The sequence below is a fragment of the Bacillus rossius genome (assembly GCF_032445375.1).
Source record: "Bacillus rossius redtenbacheri isolate Brsri chromosome 9 unlocalized genomic scaffold, Brsri_v3 Brsri_v3_scf9_2, whole genome shotgun sequence".
NCBI lineage: Eukaryota > Metazoa > Arthropoda > Insecta > Phasmatodea > Bacillidae > Bacillus > Bacillus rossius.
Genome location: NW_026962013.1, coordinates 8,239,527 through 8,257,836, shown reverse-complemented (window position 1 = coordinate 8,257,836; position 18,310 = coordinate 8,239,527). Strand labels below are relative to the sequence as shown.

General features: G+C 34.6%; 1 protein-coding gene across 8 annotated transcripts in view; it reads left to right on the top strand.

Moving 5' to 3' along the window:
• The first annotated feature begins 2,540 nt into the window (after window positions 1-2,540).
• LOC134543065 (bifunctional methylenetetrahydrofolate dehydrogenase/cyclohydrolase, mitochondrial) overlaps window positions 2,541-18,310 on the top strand; it is a 29,108-nt gene continuing 13,338 nt past the window's right edge. The window contains exons 1-5 of one of the 8 annotated variants that reach the window (XM_063387803.1): window positions 2,743-2,823; window positions 4,428-4,481; window positions 11,920-12,135; window positions 14,353-14,462; window positions 16,392-16,557. In XM_063387803.1, coding sequence (XP_063243873.1) covers window positions 4,445-4,481; window positions 11,920-12,135; window positions 14,353-14,462; window positions 16,392-16,557 — 529 coding nt within the window. In that variant the 5' untranslated portion in view covers window positions 2,743-2,823; window positions 4,428-4,444. Of the gene's footprint in view, window positions 2,824-3,450; window positions 3,842-4,003; window positions 4,482-11,919; window positions 12,136-14,352; window positions 14,463-16,391; window positions 16,616-18,310 lie in introns of those variants that run through there. The other 7 variants (XM_063387800.1, XM_063387801.1, XM_063387804.1 and 4 more) reach the window with 7 other exon arrangements.

Sequence of the window (18,310 nt, the reverse complement as noted above, 5' to 3'; positions counted from 1 at the left end):
TCAAAAATTGAAATTAAAAAACTCAAAGGGTAAGGTTAGGTTAGGTCAGTCACAACATGCTTGTTTTCATTGGAAACTTCTGATTTAGCGGCTGAAGTGGCGTTAATACCAAAACGCAAAACTTCGGAAATCTTCGGAAATTCTTGCAGGGAACTAAAACTACGTGAGTTGTAGGCTTCCCTTTCTATATACTGGCGACGTTCCTGAATTAACCCTGGAAGGGTTTTTTATTTTCTACTGATTTGTGAAAAATATAGTCTACAGTTTACATTACATGGATTACATCTATGTATTCATGTAATCAGTGGTGTAGCCAATTTTTGTGTATGGGGGGGGGGGGGGGGGGGGTTAAGAAGTATGGTCCGCCCCCCCCCCCCTCTATTAAAACGGGGAAGACCGGGGTCCCGCCCCCGGAAAAAATTTGGATTTTAAGGTGTAAAATAGTGCTATTTTAGCAGTTTTCGGTACTTAATTTTAAATATTGTATTGGTAAAAATATTATTTTTTAATAAAAAATTTGTTTGAGTGATGAAGTAAGAAATTAATTAAAGATATTTTTATCAATCCAAGTGCCTTGTTTATGTCCACTCAAAATCATAAATCATACTCGAAGCTCGACAATACAAAAAAAAAAGGAATAAAAAGGGTTGGGTTTCGGCAGAACTGATCTATTCCTGGAAACAATAAGCTTTAGCTTCAAGAGTTACATGACACCATGTCGTCTCAATTCTATAGACACACAGAGATCCTTACACTTTTGGAAGCCCAGTCAACACCTGCTTATAATTACCGCGCTGGTTAAATACAGTAGGTGTAAGATATTTGAAAGCTTGGGACCCGTCACAGAGTCACAACTGACGTCCCTCGGCCTGCGGTCCCTAAGTCCCTGTTGCGAATTGTCCTGAGACTCGCCCTGCTTTGCCCGCGTAGCTCCAGTCGGAGAGAAGGTGGAGTTCAGGCCAACGTGGCCGGGACCGTGAAACATGGGACCGGGAGGGAAATTGGTATAGGTAGAAGGAAATGTTGAAGGTTGCAAGGAGAAGATGTTGCTGTCCGTTTTCACGAGCTCCTTTATTCCGTCGAAGCCCTATCGCAGCCTGGCCGACGCGTTGCGGGATGAGCGTCCTCCCTCGCCGCGACCCGGACTACCGGAAACACACTGGTAATAACTGGAGCGCGACTCGATGTGACTGCGGAGACAGTCCCGTGACGAAACGTACTGGTTACGAAAGTTCAGACGTGCACAGCGTGCGTCTCGAGCGGAGCGAATTGCAAAGTGAAGAAGACGTGATCTTGTTAACGAGATTTATCACTGGAAATCCTGTCACAGCCTGGACGACCACGTCGGGTGACGGACGTTTCCTCCATGCTGCGACCCGGACTCCGTAACGTGCTACTTCTCGCGGAGCAGAGCGAAGCAGGTCTGCTCCGTGCGGCTGCCTGCAGGTGACTGACAACTCCGCCGCCCGCCCGTGCGGGCTGCGGAGGGGAAGGGGAAGCGGGCCGGCGTGGGAGAGACGCGACTCGCGCGACAGGCCAGGCTTGCGGTTCATGATAACATTGGCACTGCAAAATATATAACGAATATTTAAATGCAAATTATTTAAGAAATTACGAAACATTATAAATTACTTTTAAAAGACGTAAATACAAGTTAAAAACATTACAAATACAAAGTATTATAAAAAAACGTATTTGACAACGGGAAATACACTGACACGATAATTAAGATAGAAGGAATTATTTACAAAACACGTATTCGTTTACGACGTTCCAGGGCGTACGCGGGTGCGTCCCTGATCGTAACCACCACACTGCACTTCACTGCACTACTAAAGCAAGAGAGGACGCTGAAGAGGCATAACGGCCTGAAGGAGCCGGGGAGACACTTGGGTCGACGTCACAACCTTATAGCTTCTGCTCACGACAGGGGTAGGGGAAGGGAAGGAGAATCAGTAGGGCTCGCTTACTCTTCCCCTCCAGTGCCGTGGCCGGTGATAGCAGTAAGACAACCAGGCTTTTAGCTAACCTGCTTTCAGTTAATAAAAAATAATTTAGGCTAAGTGGGTGGGGGGGGGGGGGGGTGAGTACCCCTAATCACCCCCCCCCCCCCCCTGGCTCCACCAAAGCATGCAATCGGCGACATTCAATGTTTCGGAAGCCTTCAACTCACATAGTTTCGGTTCCCTACCACGTTCGTGCAACTTCGGATTTCTCTCAAAAATTGAAATTTAAAAAATCGAAGGGTTAGGTTAGGTCAGTCACAATATGCTTGTTTTCATTGGAAACTTCTGATTTAGCGGCTGAAGTGGCGTTAATACCAAAACGCAAAACTTCGGAAATTTTCGGAAATTCTTGCAGGGAACCGAAACAACATGAGTTGTAGGCTTCCCTCAAATTTTACACAATTTTACCAGAGACTACTGAAGTTTCACGCACTAAAAAATGTAGTTGTAAACTGCACCGCTAGGTTTGCTAGTATCATAAATCTCGCGATTTCTTACCAGTTTCCTATATTGTCTCTATTACAATATACCTCTATGCATATCTCTAAGTTGAAAACATAACCCTGTATCATGTACGAGTACAACATATATGAATATGTATAAATTTTTGCTGTAAATAATGTGCAATTCCAAGAATTATATAATTAACCTATAATTTGACTCGGCAGTCAAAAGTTTTGAAACCCAGTTATTTTGAAAGGATGCGGACACTATCTCTCACAAGATTTATTTTAAATACCTGTCTGCAATCCTCATCCACAAAATGTGTTCAAACGTTTTCAGTACAGAAAGAATTAATTCATTCGACGTCAGTTTGGTACGTATAAGGAGGCATAAATTATAAGTTGTGTAGTAATATTATTTCTAAGCCTTATGTAATTGTGACCAGGTCCACTGCCCCACAGAGTGTGCCGAAAGTTAATGTGCCGAAAGTTAATGAATCTATTGTGATTTTTCATCAAAATATAAGAGGAATAAAACAAAAAACAGAATTGCTGAGTTTGTGTGTTAATGAGCTGCTAGTGGATCACATGTTGGATGTGAATGTGTTATGTTTTACCGAACATCATCTACAATCTATTAACACTGTTCAAGTTCATATTAGTGGTTATAAGTTGGCTTCTCATTATAGTAGGTCTGACTACGCAAAGGGTGGAGTATGTATTTTTGTAAAGAGTACCCTTCAGTTCAATTGTATTGATCTTTCTAGCTACTGTGAAAGTAAAGTGATTGAATGTTGTGCGGTGCAATTTACTTTTGCATACAAATCTGTTATTATAGTGTGTGTATATAGAGCTCCTTCTGGCAATTTTCAGCTTTTTCTAAAAAAACTAGAAAGTTTATTATCAGAATTGTTTTCATCTAATACAGATATTGTTATATGTGGAGATTTTAATGTAAATTATCTTGTTGATAGTAACAAAAGAACACAACTAAATCTTCTTATGAATTCTTTTAATCTGATCTCTGTTGTTAATTTTGCAACTAGGATTTGTGAAAATACTGAAACTGCTATCGACAATATTTTTATTGATAAATCTCAAAGTGATAAAATTATGGTAGCTTCTGTTGTGAATGGCATATCTGACCATGATGCTCAAGTTATAGAATTACATCATAAATTAGTAAATAATTCTAATTGTATAAAAAATTCACGCAGACAAATAAATAAAGAAACCATTGAGCAATTTAAATTATTACTTGCAACTGAAACATGGGATTTCTTAGAAATAGTAAATGATGCCAACATTCAATTTAATTGTTTTCTTAACACTGTTTTAGTATTCTTTGAGACATGCTGCCGTGTAGTAACTGTAAACACGTCTCAGCGAAAGGTAAATTCATGGATAACTAACGAAATAAGAAATGATTGTAAAATTAAACGTAACCTATATACTACAGCTAGGGTATCTAATCTTGACAAAGACAAACTGCTATACAAACATTATAGTAAGATTCTTAATAAAAAAATATTAGCAGCAAAAAGTAAATATTTTCATAAAATTATCTCTAATTCTTCTAACAAGATTAAATCTATATGGGATATTGTTAAAACAGAAGTATCGAGACATCCTAATAAAAATGATAAGATATCCCTAAAATTAAAAGAATCTACTATTGAAAACCCAGTTGATATTTCTAATGCTTTCAATAAACATTTTTTAAATGTTGCAAATCACTTAGTAACTAATCTTCAATCCTCTCACGACCCTTTAGAGTTTGTCCAAAATGCTTTTTCCAAAAAATTTCCTAAAATTCAATTTTCCCTTGTAACTCCTCATGAAATAAGTTTAATCATAAAAAACATGAAATCTAAAACTTCTCATGGTTATGATGAGCTTAGTAGTAAAATAATCAAGCAGTGTTCTGATCAATTATCTAAGCCTCTTAGTTTAATTTGCAATATCTGTTTAATTACAGGTACCTTCCCTGATAGGATGAAATACGCTGTAATTATTCCATTACATAAGAAAGGTGAGAAAACTAATATCGAAAACTATAGGCCAATTTCGTTATTGACTACATTTTCTAAGATCCTTGAAAAAGTCATCTATAGGAGATTACTTGATCACTTAGACCAATGGGCCATTCCATTGTCACGTACGGGACATTTGTAAAAATTTTCATACCGATAATTCTATAAAAAATTATATTATAAGGGGTATATTCATGTGTTTTCTTGGTTTCTACAGAAGTTACACATTTAGTGTAAATTTTCAGCTTAAGACATGATAAGAAATACCTTTGTTAACAACATATTGCTGTCAAATGTAACCGTCACGTATGGGACACATATAGTCAACCATTAGTTTCACGAGGACACGTTTTACTGAAACTTTAGCCCGAATTCTAGCATGATATTCTTGTATTATTTTTTGTGAGAACTTATAAGAATAAGAAAAACAGACATCAATAAATGCATGAAAAAATTCCAATAATGAATCGGAAACAATTTTTTTTTCTGTTTGTCACGTACGGGACAATGCTGTCACGTACGGGACATTTACATATTACATTAGTAAGATTGTGCTGAATAAATTTTTCAGTAGAAAATGAAATTAAGTTGTACTTTCTAGGCTTCTGGGTTGTAGCCGCGTCAAAATCAAAGTTTTCATCGACGTTTCGGTCGACGTTACAGTCGCCATCATCAGGGAGCAGATTAATTGAATTAATCTCTCCCTGATGATTGTGACTGTAACGTCGACCGAAACGTCGGTGAAAACTTTGATTTTGACGCGGCTACAACCCAGAAGCCTAGAAAGTACGGACAACGGCCGCGAAAGCCTGCGCTGTTTATTGAAATAAGTTGTGTTGAAAAAAAATTAAATTTATACAACCTGACTCATAGAGATATGTTAAACGAAATTGATTAAATGTAACTAAATAAAATGATAGAGTAGTTCTACCTGCCTATATCCTAACTAAAAAAAATTAATAACAAAACTGTTACTCTGTATGGTCATAAAGATCACTTTAAGTGTCAATAAATTTAAACAGTCCTCTGTTGTTCACCACTACTGGAGGAGAAATCTCTCTTGCTACATCTTCTTTTAAATAACAAATGCAGTCTGGTTGTCGAGGCCACTTGAAGTGATGTGGGGGACCTGTAGGGACCATCACTGACACCCGCACTTGATCTCCGCTTGCATCCACCACTTCTCCAGGGTACTCTTTTCCTTCATAGCATACGACTACCCATTTTCCAGGGAAGTTAAATAGATTCCCTTTCGGATTGGAGAGTGCAATTTTTGTAGACAGTGCATTGTTTTTTGCATAGAACCCTGACGAAGTGCTACATGTAATAATGTGGAATTCCTTGATTCCTGGGATCGAAGGGACATTTCTCCAAGGATTTTGGGATAAAATTTCATTCCTAATGTGGTCCTCTTCTATATACCATAAATGGCTTTTGGTATCAAGTTGTGCAGCTACTTCTGCAAAATCCTTAGCTGACTGTATTGTGCATCCCTCCCCTTGCGTCATCATTTTCATTCTTACTAAGCGTTTAATATTGCCACCAACACCATCTACTACACCTTTACCATGAGATGTCGCAAAGTATTTCCAGGTAAATGTTCTGTTGTGTTTCTGGTTCAATATTTCCAATGTTTTCACCATGAATTTATTTTTAAACTCTGAAGAGGGCCCATCACTCCAAATTATTTCTTCATAAATTGCAGAATTTTTTTTAAGTACTTCTGTGTAAAAGAAATCCAAGAACACAAAGACTGTGTCCTTATCCTTATTTTTTGTGTCTGAACAAAGTATATAAGTTTTGCAATTTCCATTACAAAAAACAGCAGCAGTGAATAAAACAACACTAGCACGAGACCACAAAGCACTTTGTATTTCATTTTGATACTCACAACTGAAAGACATTGCGAAATCAACCTCCAGAACACGCTTTGTAACGTTTGCTTTGTCCTTCTCAAACTCATCATGTTGTATTCTTTTGGTGTTTACATGGAGCATCATTTTAGGCATATCTGCTATCAATTTTTCATATATATCACCTAAACAGTCTTCTTTTATAACTAACTTTATTTTGTTTTCATCATTTTTCTTCCATTCTTTCCAAGTGGTTTTAGAATCTGGTTCTCTTGGGACTACCATTCGTTTCCCATTACTACAAACTTCACAGAGGTTCTGCCAACACAAAGAGTTCAAGCTATCATTGCACAACAGATTTTTCCAAAATTCATTGTTGTATGTATGTTTTAAGGCCTTAAGTTTTAAAATGAAGTTCTCGTGTATTCTGCATTTACACTGCTCTGCAGGAGTCTCTTTAAGTAACAAAACATTTTTTGGCCTTAGACTACAAAATTTAGAGTAACCAATTTTATAATCTGGATTTTCTTCTTTGAATATATAAAATGCTTCATGCAGAAACATAGTCATAAAGTGCTTTTGTAATTTAACTTTTTTTCTATTTTCCCACACAGTTAATACATCTTTCATCCCTGGGCATGTGTATACTATATCTGGACGATAGAAAAAATTTATAACAGAAGTCTCTTCTTTACAACTGTTTCTAGTTCCAGCAATACTTTCTTCCATTGTCGTAGTTAGTTGAAGACCAATGCGTTTAGCAAGACCTGTCACAACAGCTTTTTGTTTTCGTGGTGAGTTTGGTAAGGCCCTTGCAGTCTTCCAAACTGCTTTTGATAATGTCTGCTTGCAACTGTAAGGTGTGCCAGAGGAAGACATATCAGAACTGTTTGCTTTTGCTGCATTTTTAGCATTTTTCTTTGCTCTCTGAAGTCTTTTCCTATTTCTTTCATAAATTTTTTGGGCAGCCTTGTCTTTCACTGTCATTTTCTTTTTCTTATTCTTTCTCAGTTCTGCAATCCGTTTCCTTTCCTTCTCAAGATAACCATCTGGATCTGCAGTCTTTTGTTTTTCCCTCATTTTTTTCATCCGAGAAGCACTTGTTGTCTTCTTAGATTCCATATTTGTCACTGAAAACCAATTAAATTGATTACTAATAGTAAAACATTTAAATAATAAATTTATGTAACACATAATATGTTATTTTAGATAGGTGAATATTCTACATATGTTGGGTAAAACATTATATTTTTCATATGTCCCGTAGGTGACGTCACGTACGGGACATGATTGTATCTCAAAATTTTTATTGTTTTTAATGCAATTAAAACATATAAAAATTAGGTTAGCTACCTGCATTCTAATACAGTTTGAATTTATATAAGTAAGATATAATAACAATTTGTTCCTGATGAAACATGAAACATAACCTAAATTTGTCACGTACGGGACATCTTCAACACTCACAATTGAATAATTAATTAAGTAGCAATAAAATGTTATTAAATTATTTTTTTGCAAGAAATATGTTTGTGCATACCCTATATTTTGAACTTAAATATAAATATACATTCATTTATGTGACATGTACTTACCAAAGAACCTGAAAGTAGCCTCTCTATGAGCAAAATAGAAACAGTTGAATAGCAGCCACATTAGAATCAATAAAACAGCTGTTCAATATTAAATGAGTCAAAATTCAACATTGTCTGTCAAAGACCATAACTTTAAAATCTTTTACGTAATGTTTTCTCAACCAGAAAAAAAAAACATTTAAATTAATAAAATTTCCTAATTTTCATGGAATGGCCCCAATATCAAATATTAACATCATCACAGTTTGGCTTTAGGAAGAAAAAATCTATTGATGAAGCTATATTCAACCTTGTAAATACTATCCAAACAGCATTAGATAATAAACTTCATGTAGTTAGTATATTTTGTGACCTAGCAAAAGCCTTTGACTGTGTCAATCATAGTATATTGATTAAAAAATTGGATTTTTATGGTATTGTTGGTCAGCTTCAAAAACTTCTAATCTCATATTTATACTACAGACAACAAAGTGTAATGTTAGTGGATACCTGTTCCAATAAAAAGTTTGTCTCTCGCTCAGGTTGTATAGAGCATGGTGTGCCTCAAGGATCGGTATTAGGTCCCTTGCTCTTTCTTTTTTATGTTAATGACTTACCACATATGCTTGATGTAAGAGCTTCTGCTATTCTGTTTGCAGATGATACTAGTATCATAATACAAAACCTGTCTCGCACCCAGTTAATTGAGGAATCTGAAAATGTACTCAAACTAATGATTTCTTGGTTTAAGTCTAATAAATTAACTTTAAATTTTAATAAAACAAATTTTGTTAACTTCATAACAAGAAACCAAATGTATGAAGATATTAATATTTCTTGTTTAAATAAAAATCTACATCAGTCTCATTATGCGAAATTTCTGGGATTAATAATTGATGAAAAAATAAATTGGAAAAAGAACATAGAGGTATTATGTAATAAACTAACATCTGCATGTTTTGCTCTTCGCTGTATGGTTGGGAAAGTTGATGTTGAGGTTATGAAATTAATGTACTTCGGGTATTTTCACTCACTAATGCAATATGGTATAATTTCATGGGGAAATAGCTCGGAAGCTATTAAAGTCTTTATAATACAAAAAAAAGCCATAAGGATTATTTGTAATAGCAAGCAAAGAGATTCATGCAAACCACTTTTTAATAAACTATGTATTCTCCCATTGCCAAGTCAATATATATTTTCAGTTTTAGTGTTTTTAAATAAAAATCTGAATATTTTTAAGCCAAATTCAGCAATACATCCATACGAAACTAAAAAATGTGATGACTTGCATATAACTCGGGCAAGAACTACTTTACAGCAGAAAGGCATATATAATACTGCTTTGAAGTTATTTAATAATCTTCCATTAACTTTAAAACAACTATGTAAAAGTAAAAGTAAAAATTTTAAATATAAATTAAAAGAATATCTCATCTCAAAAACATTTTATTCTGTTGATGAATTTTTAAATTGTATTGATAATCATAACTTGTGTGTTAACATCTGAATTTTGTATATATATATATATATATATATATATATATATATATATATATATATATATATATATATATATATATATATATATATATATATATATATATATATATATATATATATATATATATATATATATAGATATATGTATATATATATAATAGTTATGTTATGTGTATATTTGTGTGTTTATGTTTAAAATATCTTTGTGTACGGACACTTTAATATTATATGTGTATAATACATGTATGCTATACCCTTTTAATTGTGATATGTGTATTTAATCATGATATTGTTTATAACTTTTATCTTACTATGTTATGGATTTAATTTTTATTTTGTATTGTATTGTATATACTGACATGTTCTACACCATTGAGCAATTGCTCATTCATGGTCGACGGAACACAACTATAAATAAAATAAATAAATAAATAATAAGACATTTATTTAATTAACGTAAATGCATAATGTCACTACCTGTTCGGAGGCATTGCCAGTTAATTGCATCAAGTATATATTTTGAATAATTGTTATTTTAGGTTTTCATCATATGGAAATAATAATAATAATTATGACCAAAACATATTTAAAATTGGTATATTTGAGCTAATGTTTCTTGATTGCCCTGGCAAATGTTTAGTATTTTTAATGTAGCTACCGAAACCTACAGTCCATACTATTTTTCAGTATTACACATTACATATTTTTAATGTAGCTGGTAATTAGGAAGGAGAGGACTTTTCTGAAAATAAATTAAAATGAAATTATATTTAAAAATTTTTAATACCATGTTTTTAAATCAATTCCTAAGAGGGCTTTGTGAAATTAGTTTACTAGTACAATAAGTATACAGCATTTTTAATGTAACTAACCTAACCAACCAGCCACACATTTTGTAAAGTAATTTTAATGTAGCTAACGTAATCCAACTAACCATTCTAATATTATTACATATTTTTAATATTTGAACCTAACCTAAACATTCAATAAAATGGTAACATAATACTAAATTACTTCAATTAGCATCACACCTTCTTAGAGAATTATTAGAAAAACATGCCAGAAGTAAAAAAAAATATATACCTATATATATTTTTTGGAATTTTTTTCCTTCCCTATAAAAGTGAATCTTTTAGACATATTATGATGTACCAAACATTACATTTTTTTATAACATTACAGTATTTTAAATTTAGTAATCCCTAACCAACCAATGAAAAAACTACTTAAAATATCATAATGCTGTTCTACAGAAGTATCAAGGCTAATTTAAGCATTTTCAATAATATTTTAAATATTTTTTTTTTCTTTTTTAAACTTCTAAACAAAGAAATAATCTTTTCAGTTAGGCTATTATAAGTTTTCCTTTTTCTTTAGCTAGCTAGAAACTAATTATTGTAAGGGTATATGATTTATTTCTCATTTTGACCATAGTGCTACAATGAGCCAAAAATATTTAAATGTGACAAAAAAAAGCCAAATTAAAACTATTTAAAATTATTACTTACAAATTATCAGTTAAACTGTTTTTAGCTATAATGCAATTAGTTATCTGTTGTTCATAATTTTTTATGTAGCTATCACAACCTACACTTAGATTACAGACAATCACTCCCATCTTTAAGGAAACATAGGTATGCCTTAGCTTAACATGAATCACAGGGGATTCATGCTTAAGACACGCCCACAGTCAACATAAGCATTTCACATGCTCAGCTCAGGGTAATATGTAACATTTAAACTTCACAATTCTCTCTAACTACCATATCTACAATTGTACATTATGATGAGTATTTACCTAATTGTAGCATTGTTAATAAGAGTTCCATATTATTCCTGCAATAACCTGGCCTAGCTGGATGAATTACATAGAGTTCCTTATTGAAATAGCTGTCATGTGAAACTATGCAATTAGTTCAAAGGCAAGTATGTTTACAATTTAAGGTAAATGTTTCGTATCACGTCTTAAAGTTCATCTGTTGATCCTGATGGTATAATCCTGTAAACATTGATCCTTTGATTCATGATGCTTGCTGTTTTAATTTAGAAAGTCGAAAAATCCTGGACATAACAAAATTCTGTGATATAATAATGATTTATGATTGTAAAATGTATATAAAAAAGAAAAAAAATCCACAAGACCTTACATAATTTTTTATTTGTATTGTGATATTGAGTTTTTGATATGTCAAGGATCTTTCGACGTAAGAAATTAATACAGTAAGTATCATGTACCGCAGGACGAATATATACAGCCTCTCACGCCGTTGGGATCAAGGGATGAACTTGGATACGGAATAATTAACCAATTTAATCTGCTTGTTTAGGCCCGAGCCCAAATTTGAGATACAAAGAGGTTTTTTTTCTACTAAATGAAATTTAAATGGTTTTAGGTTTTAGCTATGACATCAGTAAATCTTTTGAATAATTTAACACTGACTTGATTGGCTTCTTATCAAACAGTAAATGTAAGTCAAGATTATGGCGTTTCGAGAAGTGTTGGTCAGATGCAGTGGTGGAGCACGTGTCTGCTCGCAGCCAGAGCGCGGAAGTAATCGATGGCCGGGGAATAGCTGCTGCGGTCCGCGAAGAGCTGCGGAGGGAAGTGGCCCGGTGGGTGTCGGGAGGCCGCCGGCGTCCCCAGCTCACGGCAGTCTGCGTCGGCGAGGACCCGGCCAGCGCCGTGTACGTCAGGAACAAGATGGTGGCAGCTAAGGAAGTGGGTGAGAGTCCAACAGCTCAATTCGGAAACTGTGAAAGATAAAAACGCTGCAGTTTTACCAACTGGGAAAATATTTAATATGCTGCCTTGCAACTTAGCTTTTTAATGTTGGTAATAACCTTTGCCTTCTTTGTCTCGGGCACAGTCATAAATCTACATTTACCTATGTCCGTATGTATAACTATGTTTGGATTATTTTTTAATTATATATGCTGCTTGCAACTTTGTTTTTTAATGTTGGTAATAACCTTTGCCTTCTTTGTCTCGGGCACAGTCATAAATCTACATTTACGTACGTCTAAATATGTTTGGATTATTTTTTTAATTGTCGTTTATCTTTAATTCATGCTTGGGTGGAAATCCTAACCTACTTTTGTCGTAGCCATCATCATATTTTACATTTAAAATTGGTTCTTCACATGTCATCTACTGTCCTCCATCCCCCAATTTGTATTCCTACGTTACTTAGATCATCTTTGTTTTTTGTTTCAGGCATCCTGTTCTCCATTGTTATCATCTGTACAGAATCAGTTTTGTTCCCTTGTTAGAATGGTGGGAAGTCAACTGAAATTTGATGAAGGTTTAAATTTGATTTAAGGACACTTTTTCTTATTGAATTAAAAGTGAATGTTTGGAAAAATATGTTACTGATAGCAATTCTGAGGTCTATGTGAACAATGAATTAAAGTTATTATCCTTGCCAAATAACAATTAAGACATTTTTTTAGTGCACTACACAAACTGTAGCTCTACAATCGCTGTAAATGAGGCAGCTTTACTTATGCACTATTTTTTTTTCTTTCAAATTGCAGAAGAATATAATTGGAATGTTCAATTATTTACACAGTTTATTAGATAGTCCTCATTGGCCAAGGGGTATGGGAACATAAATGTGCTTCCTTTGCGCAAGCACGTAATCGCATCTAACTGTGGTAAAATTGTAAAATCCGGTTTTGATTCCCGGCAAGGTTAAATTCTGGGTGGTCACGTGATGGAAAGTGCGGTGGACATAGCTGTTGGCTGCAGTGTTTCCTTTGATAGAACTGCCTGCCTGACATACGCTCTTCCATTAATTACTGCTTCATGGCAGAACTGAGACTAGTGGTGTACCCATTTCCAAAAGACTGGATGTTGTGACTTGAGGTTGATGTGACAACCCTGCTTCTCTCAGGACGAGGTATTATGTGAGCGGGTGTTTGCTACGGCTCGACGGAGGCGAACAAGGCATGGTCGTAGTTGGATGTGAGGTCCAGTCGCTCTCGACGTGTCAATGATTTGTTATCATGCAGACCCTGTGTTTTTATCACGTTTTGTAAGGATGTCAGCCCAACTACTATTCACCACGTTCAGCGGAACCGTAATAGCCGAATATAGCAAACAAATGTCTTGTTTTATTGAGTGCAATCAATATCCGTACTGGTTTCCTAACAGCAAGTAAAATAAAAATTGACTTGCATAAATGTTTGTGAACTGATATCTTGGTAATTAATCCGGCCTTTTTTTCAGTGTGGCACATATTACAACTGTGTACATCCATAAGCAAGTTATTGTAACTTGTTTAGAATATCATAAAACTGTATATTATAATTTTTTTGGTATTCCCCATTAAAACTATAATGACATTCAATAAACCGGAATGGCAGTGCTCCCGAAATTGCCAGATGATAGTAGTGCTTTAACTTCAATTTAAAAAAAATATATACAAATATGCTTAAAATAAATAAATAAAAATTAATTCAAAACTTTATTTACTAACATCTTTATTTTATATTAAACTTTGTTATATTTTTAAAAACTGAAAGTTGTGCTGCGGCCTGAATGAAGTTGCTACAGGTTTCATTTTGCACTGAGGTGTGGGAATATTCATTGGACTTTTCAGCTGAAAGATGCTCAGCAACACTTAAAAGTAATTTGGGTTCAATGTTGTTTTTTTTTCCCAGTTCAACATTCTAAAAAGGTTTAATACAAACAACTCGGTCACAAAAAATAAGCACTTATTTTAAATTTGACCATGTAAGATATTCTCATCCCTTGGCTGGACAGAATAATGAAAGAGCAACATTAGTGGATTCAAATGAGTGTTCACTTGTGGTTGGTACAGTCCTGGTACTACGTGCCAGTCTGTGGGTGTAGCCCTCCAAACTCCCATCTTCACCCGTTCCATTGTGACCATCCCATCCAGTGGTTGTTTCTTGTATCATGTACTTTTTTATTGCAGGGATTGAGAGCAGGACCCTCAGGCTTCCCAAGGAAGTGACGGAGGAAGTGTTGCTGGACACGATTGGGCGTTTGAACGCAGACGCAGATGTCGACGGCATCTTGGTGCAGGTGTGTGTCTGTGTTGTTTGTGTCGGCAGATGCTCTCTCGCGGTACTGGCAGTAAACTGTTTCATCGGTAGAAAAGTATACGTGCTTAACTACAAAAAAAAATTTTTGGCTCAAAAATTTTGGCAGCGGGCAGCAGTATTTGATGACATGTTTGCAGTTTAGCACACTCACATTCTTGCATACCTATAGGTAGGGATAAGATTATTTGGAAAGTTACGATAAAACCGAAATAACACCAAAAAGCGTGTGATTATACCACATAACACCTCAATGCAAGTTAATACATTATAAAACACCAAAATGCAATGCAAATAATGAAATTATAAGCATATTTAATAAAACTAAACTCTGATTACAAAAACCTAATCTTTTAATACATTAAACTCAATTAATTCAAATTATTTAGCATGAAGTTAGTACCAAAATGAATGTGCTAAATATTGGAGAAAAAAAATTTATATTGCAATTGTTTTTAGTAACTGATGCCTGTATAACAAAATTGGTACATTTTTCAAACGTACATATACTTGGTTATTTATTTGTATTGTTCCTAGTAGTCTTACTTGCTTATTACAAATTATTATATTGTAAAAGTGCATCATGAATAAGTCTAAATGACACTGTTTCGGTAAAGAAAGTATCTTTGAACAAGTATTTATTGAAAATGGTGCTATCTGTGTGAAAAATTAGAATTCATAAAATAATATTAATAATAAATTTAAAAAAAAACATTGAAATCTTCTGTTTTGAAAATGCCAACTGGTGGTGCCAGCAGTTAATTTTCTCATGCAATTGGGCTTTAACTTCCTTCAGAAAATTCTCTACAGGGTTTTACTGTACATCAGATAAGGTGGTAGGTAAAGCTAAAAATGTCCTTCCGAGACAAAATTGAACTGAATGTTTTGACGAAATAAAATATCTAAGTGAAATAAATTAGAGTAAAAATATTTTCACTAGCAGTCCTAAAATGATATAGTGTTAAAGAAGTGCAAAAAATAATATTTTGAATGACCACGTTTAATACTCTACACATGACAGACATTTTATTTGAAACCTTTATTTCATCCCCAAACTGCACAAAAACTATAGTAAAAATTGAACTGTGGATGAGAAAGGTGGTTTCAATGAATTTGACGACCTTAACTGTAGATTGTCTAAGTTTAGATTGTAGTACACTGCTTATGGCGTGCGCTGTTGCCAGACCCCTAACATGTTATGAAAACATTCAGAAGATACGCTTATTTAGAATTCTGCATGAGAAGCCTTTTTTAAAATCAATATAAATTAAAGTGTTTTATAGTATCACGTATATAAATATGTAAAATATCATCTCTTTTTAGCTTTAAACAAAAAAAATTCTCACACAGCCATTTATTCGAATTCATATGAAAATAGCAATGTTAATTTGATAAAGTAATATTATCATATACCTTAAATTAAAAATTTGTATGATACTTGGCAACAGCGCACTCAGGGACAAGGAAAGTGCTTACGGCAGTCGGCGTGTGTTAGAAAGAGAGAGAAATCCCCCATTTACTTCCACACCACAAGCTAAGTGTGAGACAGACCATACTTTTTTTTTGTTCTGAAGCAAAAAGCTGAAATGAAATGAAGTGACACATTGGTATGCTATGGTCCGGCACATTCTACAATCCAACGCCAATTGAGCCGCTCCATTCATATATTTTGTGGGTGGATTTCGGCTGTTAACTTGCCCGTCACGTCAATATTACTGCTCTGGTGGTGCTTTTAGTTCACTCACAGTTTACATTTTTAATGTAAGGTTTTCGTTTCAGTGCAGTGTTTTCGTGTTTTCTAGCGGGTTTTATTTCACGTGTGGTATTCTGGAAAAAAAAAATTCATCGTGGTTTTCGATCCGGCACGGCCGTCGTCGAGAACGTGAGTAACCGCGGCGATGGTCTGCCCCAGACGCCGTTGCCGGAGCACGTCTCGGAGCGAGCTGTGTGCGACGCGGTGGCCCCCGGCAAGGACGTGGACTGCTTCAACGCCGCGAACGTGGCACGGTTCTGCCTGGGCACGGGGGTGCTTGTGCCGTGCACGGCGCTGGCAGTGCGGGAGATCCTGCGGAGAGCCGGTGAGAACCAGGCCGCGCTCACGGCTGCACGGTCCCCATCCTCGCGAGTGGAGACAAGGTCTGGCTGCTTTAGTGTAAGCTCCATTCAGTGGCGGATCCAGAGGTTCACCTCGGAGGGGGCACTCTAGGATTTCAGAATAGCCAGAGAAAAAAATGTCTTAAAATTACCAAATTTGTATTTAATCTACTCACACCACACATAACATCCAACCACCAGACTTTACGATTCAACAAGAAATTAATTAATTATATTAAAATATTTTATTGGTTTCAGAAACAATCATATTTTTCGGCAATATTAATGCAGCAGACAACTGGTTTTTCAGGGGGGGGGGGGGGGGGGCACTTGCCCCTGGTGCCCCCAATTGGATCCGCCACTGGCTCCATTTCATTTTAAATATAGGAGAGTTTAGTTGCATAAAATACTGTTTGATTGTGAATATTTATTTGTGACAAAAATGTCAGGAACAAATAATAGATTGCAAACATTGGTGTGTTTTAAGCAACTATAAGTAATGGAATAAAATTTCATTTTACAAACCAAATTTTTCTATACATTAATGTATGTACAAACTAATTGCTAAAATAATGTAATATAGTATTTGAATTTTGGAAGACTAGTTAACTAATGGTGATTTAAGTAATACTTTGTGTAGATTCGGATTCATTAAGAGAATCGTTTAATTTAATTGATATCACAAATTACTATAAAATCTTTATATCAGTGTAGTTTTGTACCAAATGGGCTTGTCTAATCGGTTGCAAATACTCACTTGGAGCATCGGCTGGTATGTTCATGTCCCTGATATTGATTATCATGATGATGTAGATGAGGAAATAACTGCGGTATGTCCTCGGTAGTCCTAATTGCTATAATGTTACAATCTGACTGATATGAACACTAATTATCATAGTCATTCAGAGCCCACCATACATAATTTCTGAGGTATCTTCACCAATAGCTTTAGTACATAACCATCCAACATACAGTTAACTAAAATGTAACTATTCTTAATTGAAGTTTAGTGCCAAATTTTGAAATGTAAAAATGTTAGTTTATTGTATGTAGTGATGGGTCAATTCCTGTTTTTTTCCGGTTCTCAGTTTGGTACCGGTTCTTAAAAATCGGTTCTCGGTTCTGACTTAAACAATAAAATAAATATTATTCACACATTATTTATAAGGTGTTTTAAGTAATAAACTATTTATTGTTTTGGCAACAAAAAAAGCACTGTTTCAAGCTAAAGTAAACACACCAACCTATTAAAAATGTAATATGTATTAATAAAAAAATTAATTCAAAATAATGTAGAGAACACTTAATAAAACTAAAATTTACTATATCAATCTAGTAATTACCTCAAGAAATCTACATACACCCTCCTTTAAAAGATAGGAATAAAAAGAAAATGTTACAATATTGGAAATAATTACAATGATTGTGAACGTTCAAAGAATTAAAATATTAAATTGTCCATCAAACATATTGCCTACATTGAATTCAGTTTGTTTGCACAGTCAACAGTAAATTACTGCCACACTTCTGATCCCATTTCTTACACAATTTGCTCTATTTGGCCAGAATAATTATACTTTAAAAGTGTCAACAAGCATTTCGTTTGACCAGCCAATAGTAAAATACATCTACACATCCATACACCACTTGACTAAAAAAAAACTTCCCCCTTCAAAGCAATCCCGTTTACCTAGAAGAGAAAGTTACTAGCCATTATGCTAGAAGGCTGCAGATGCA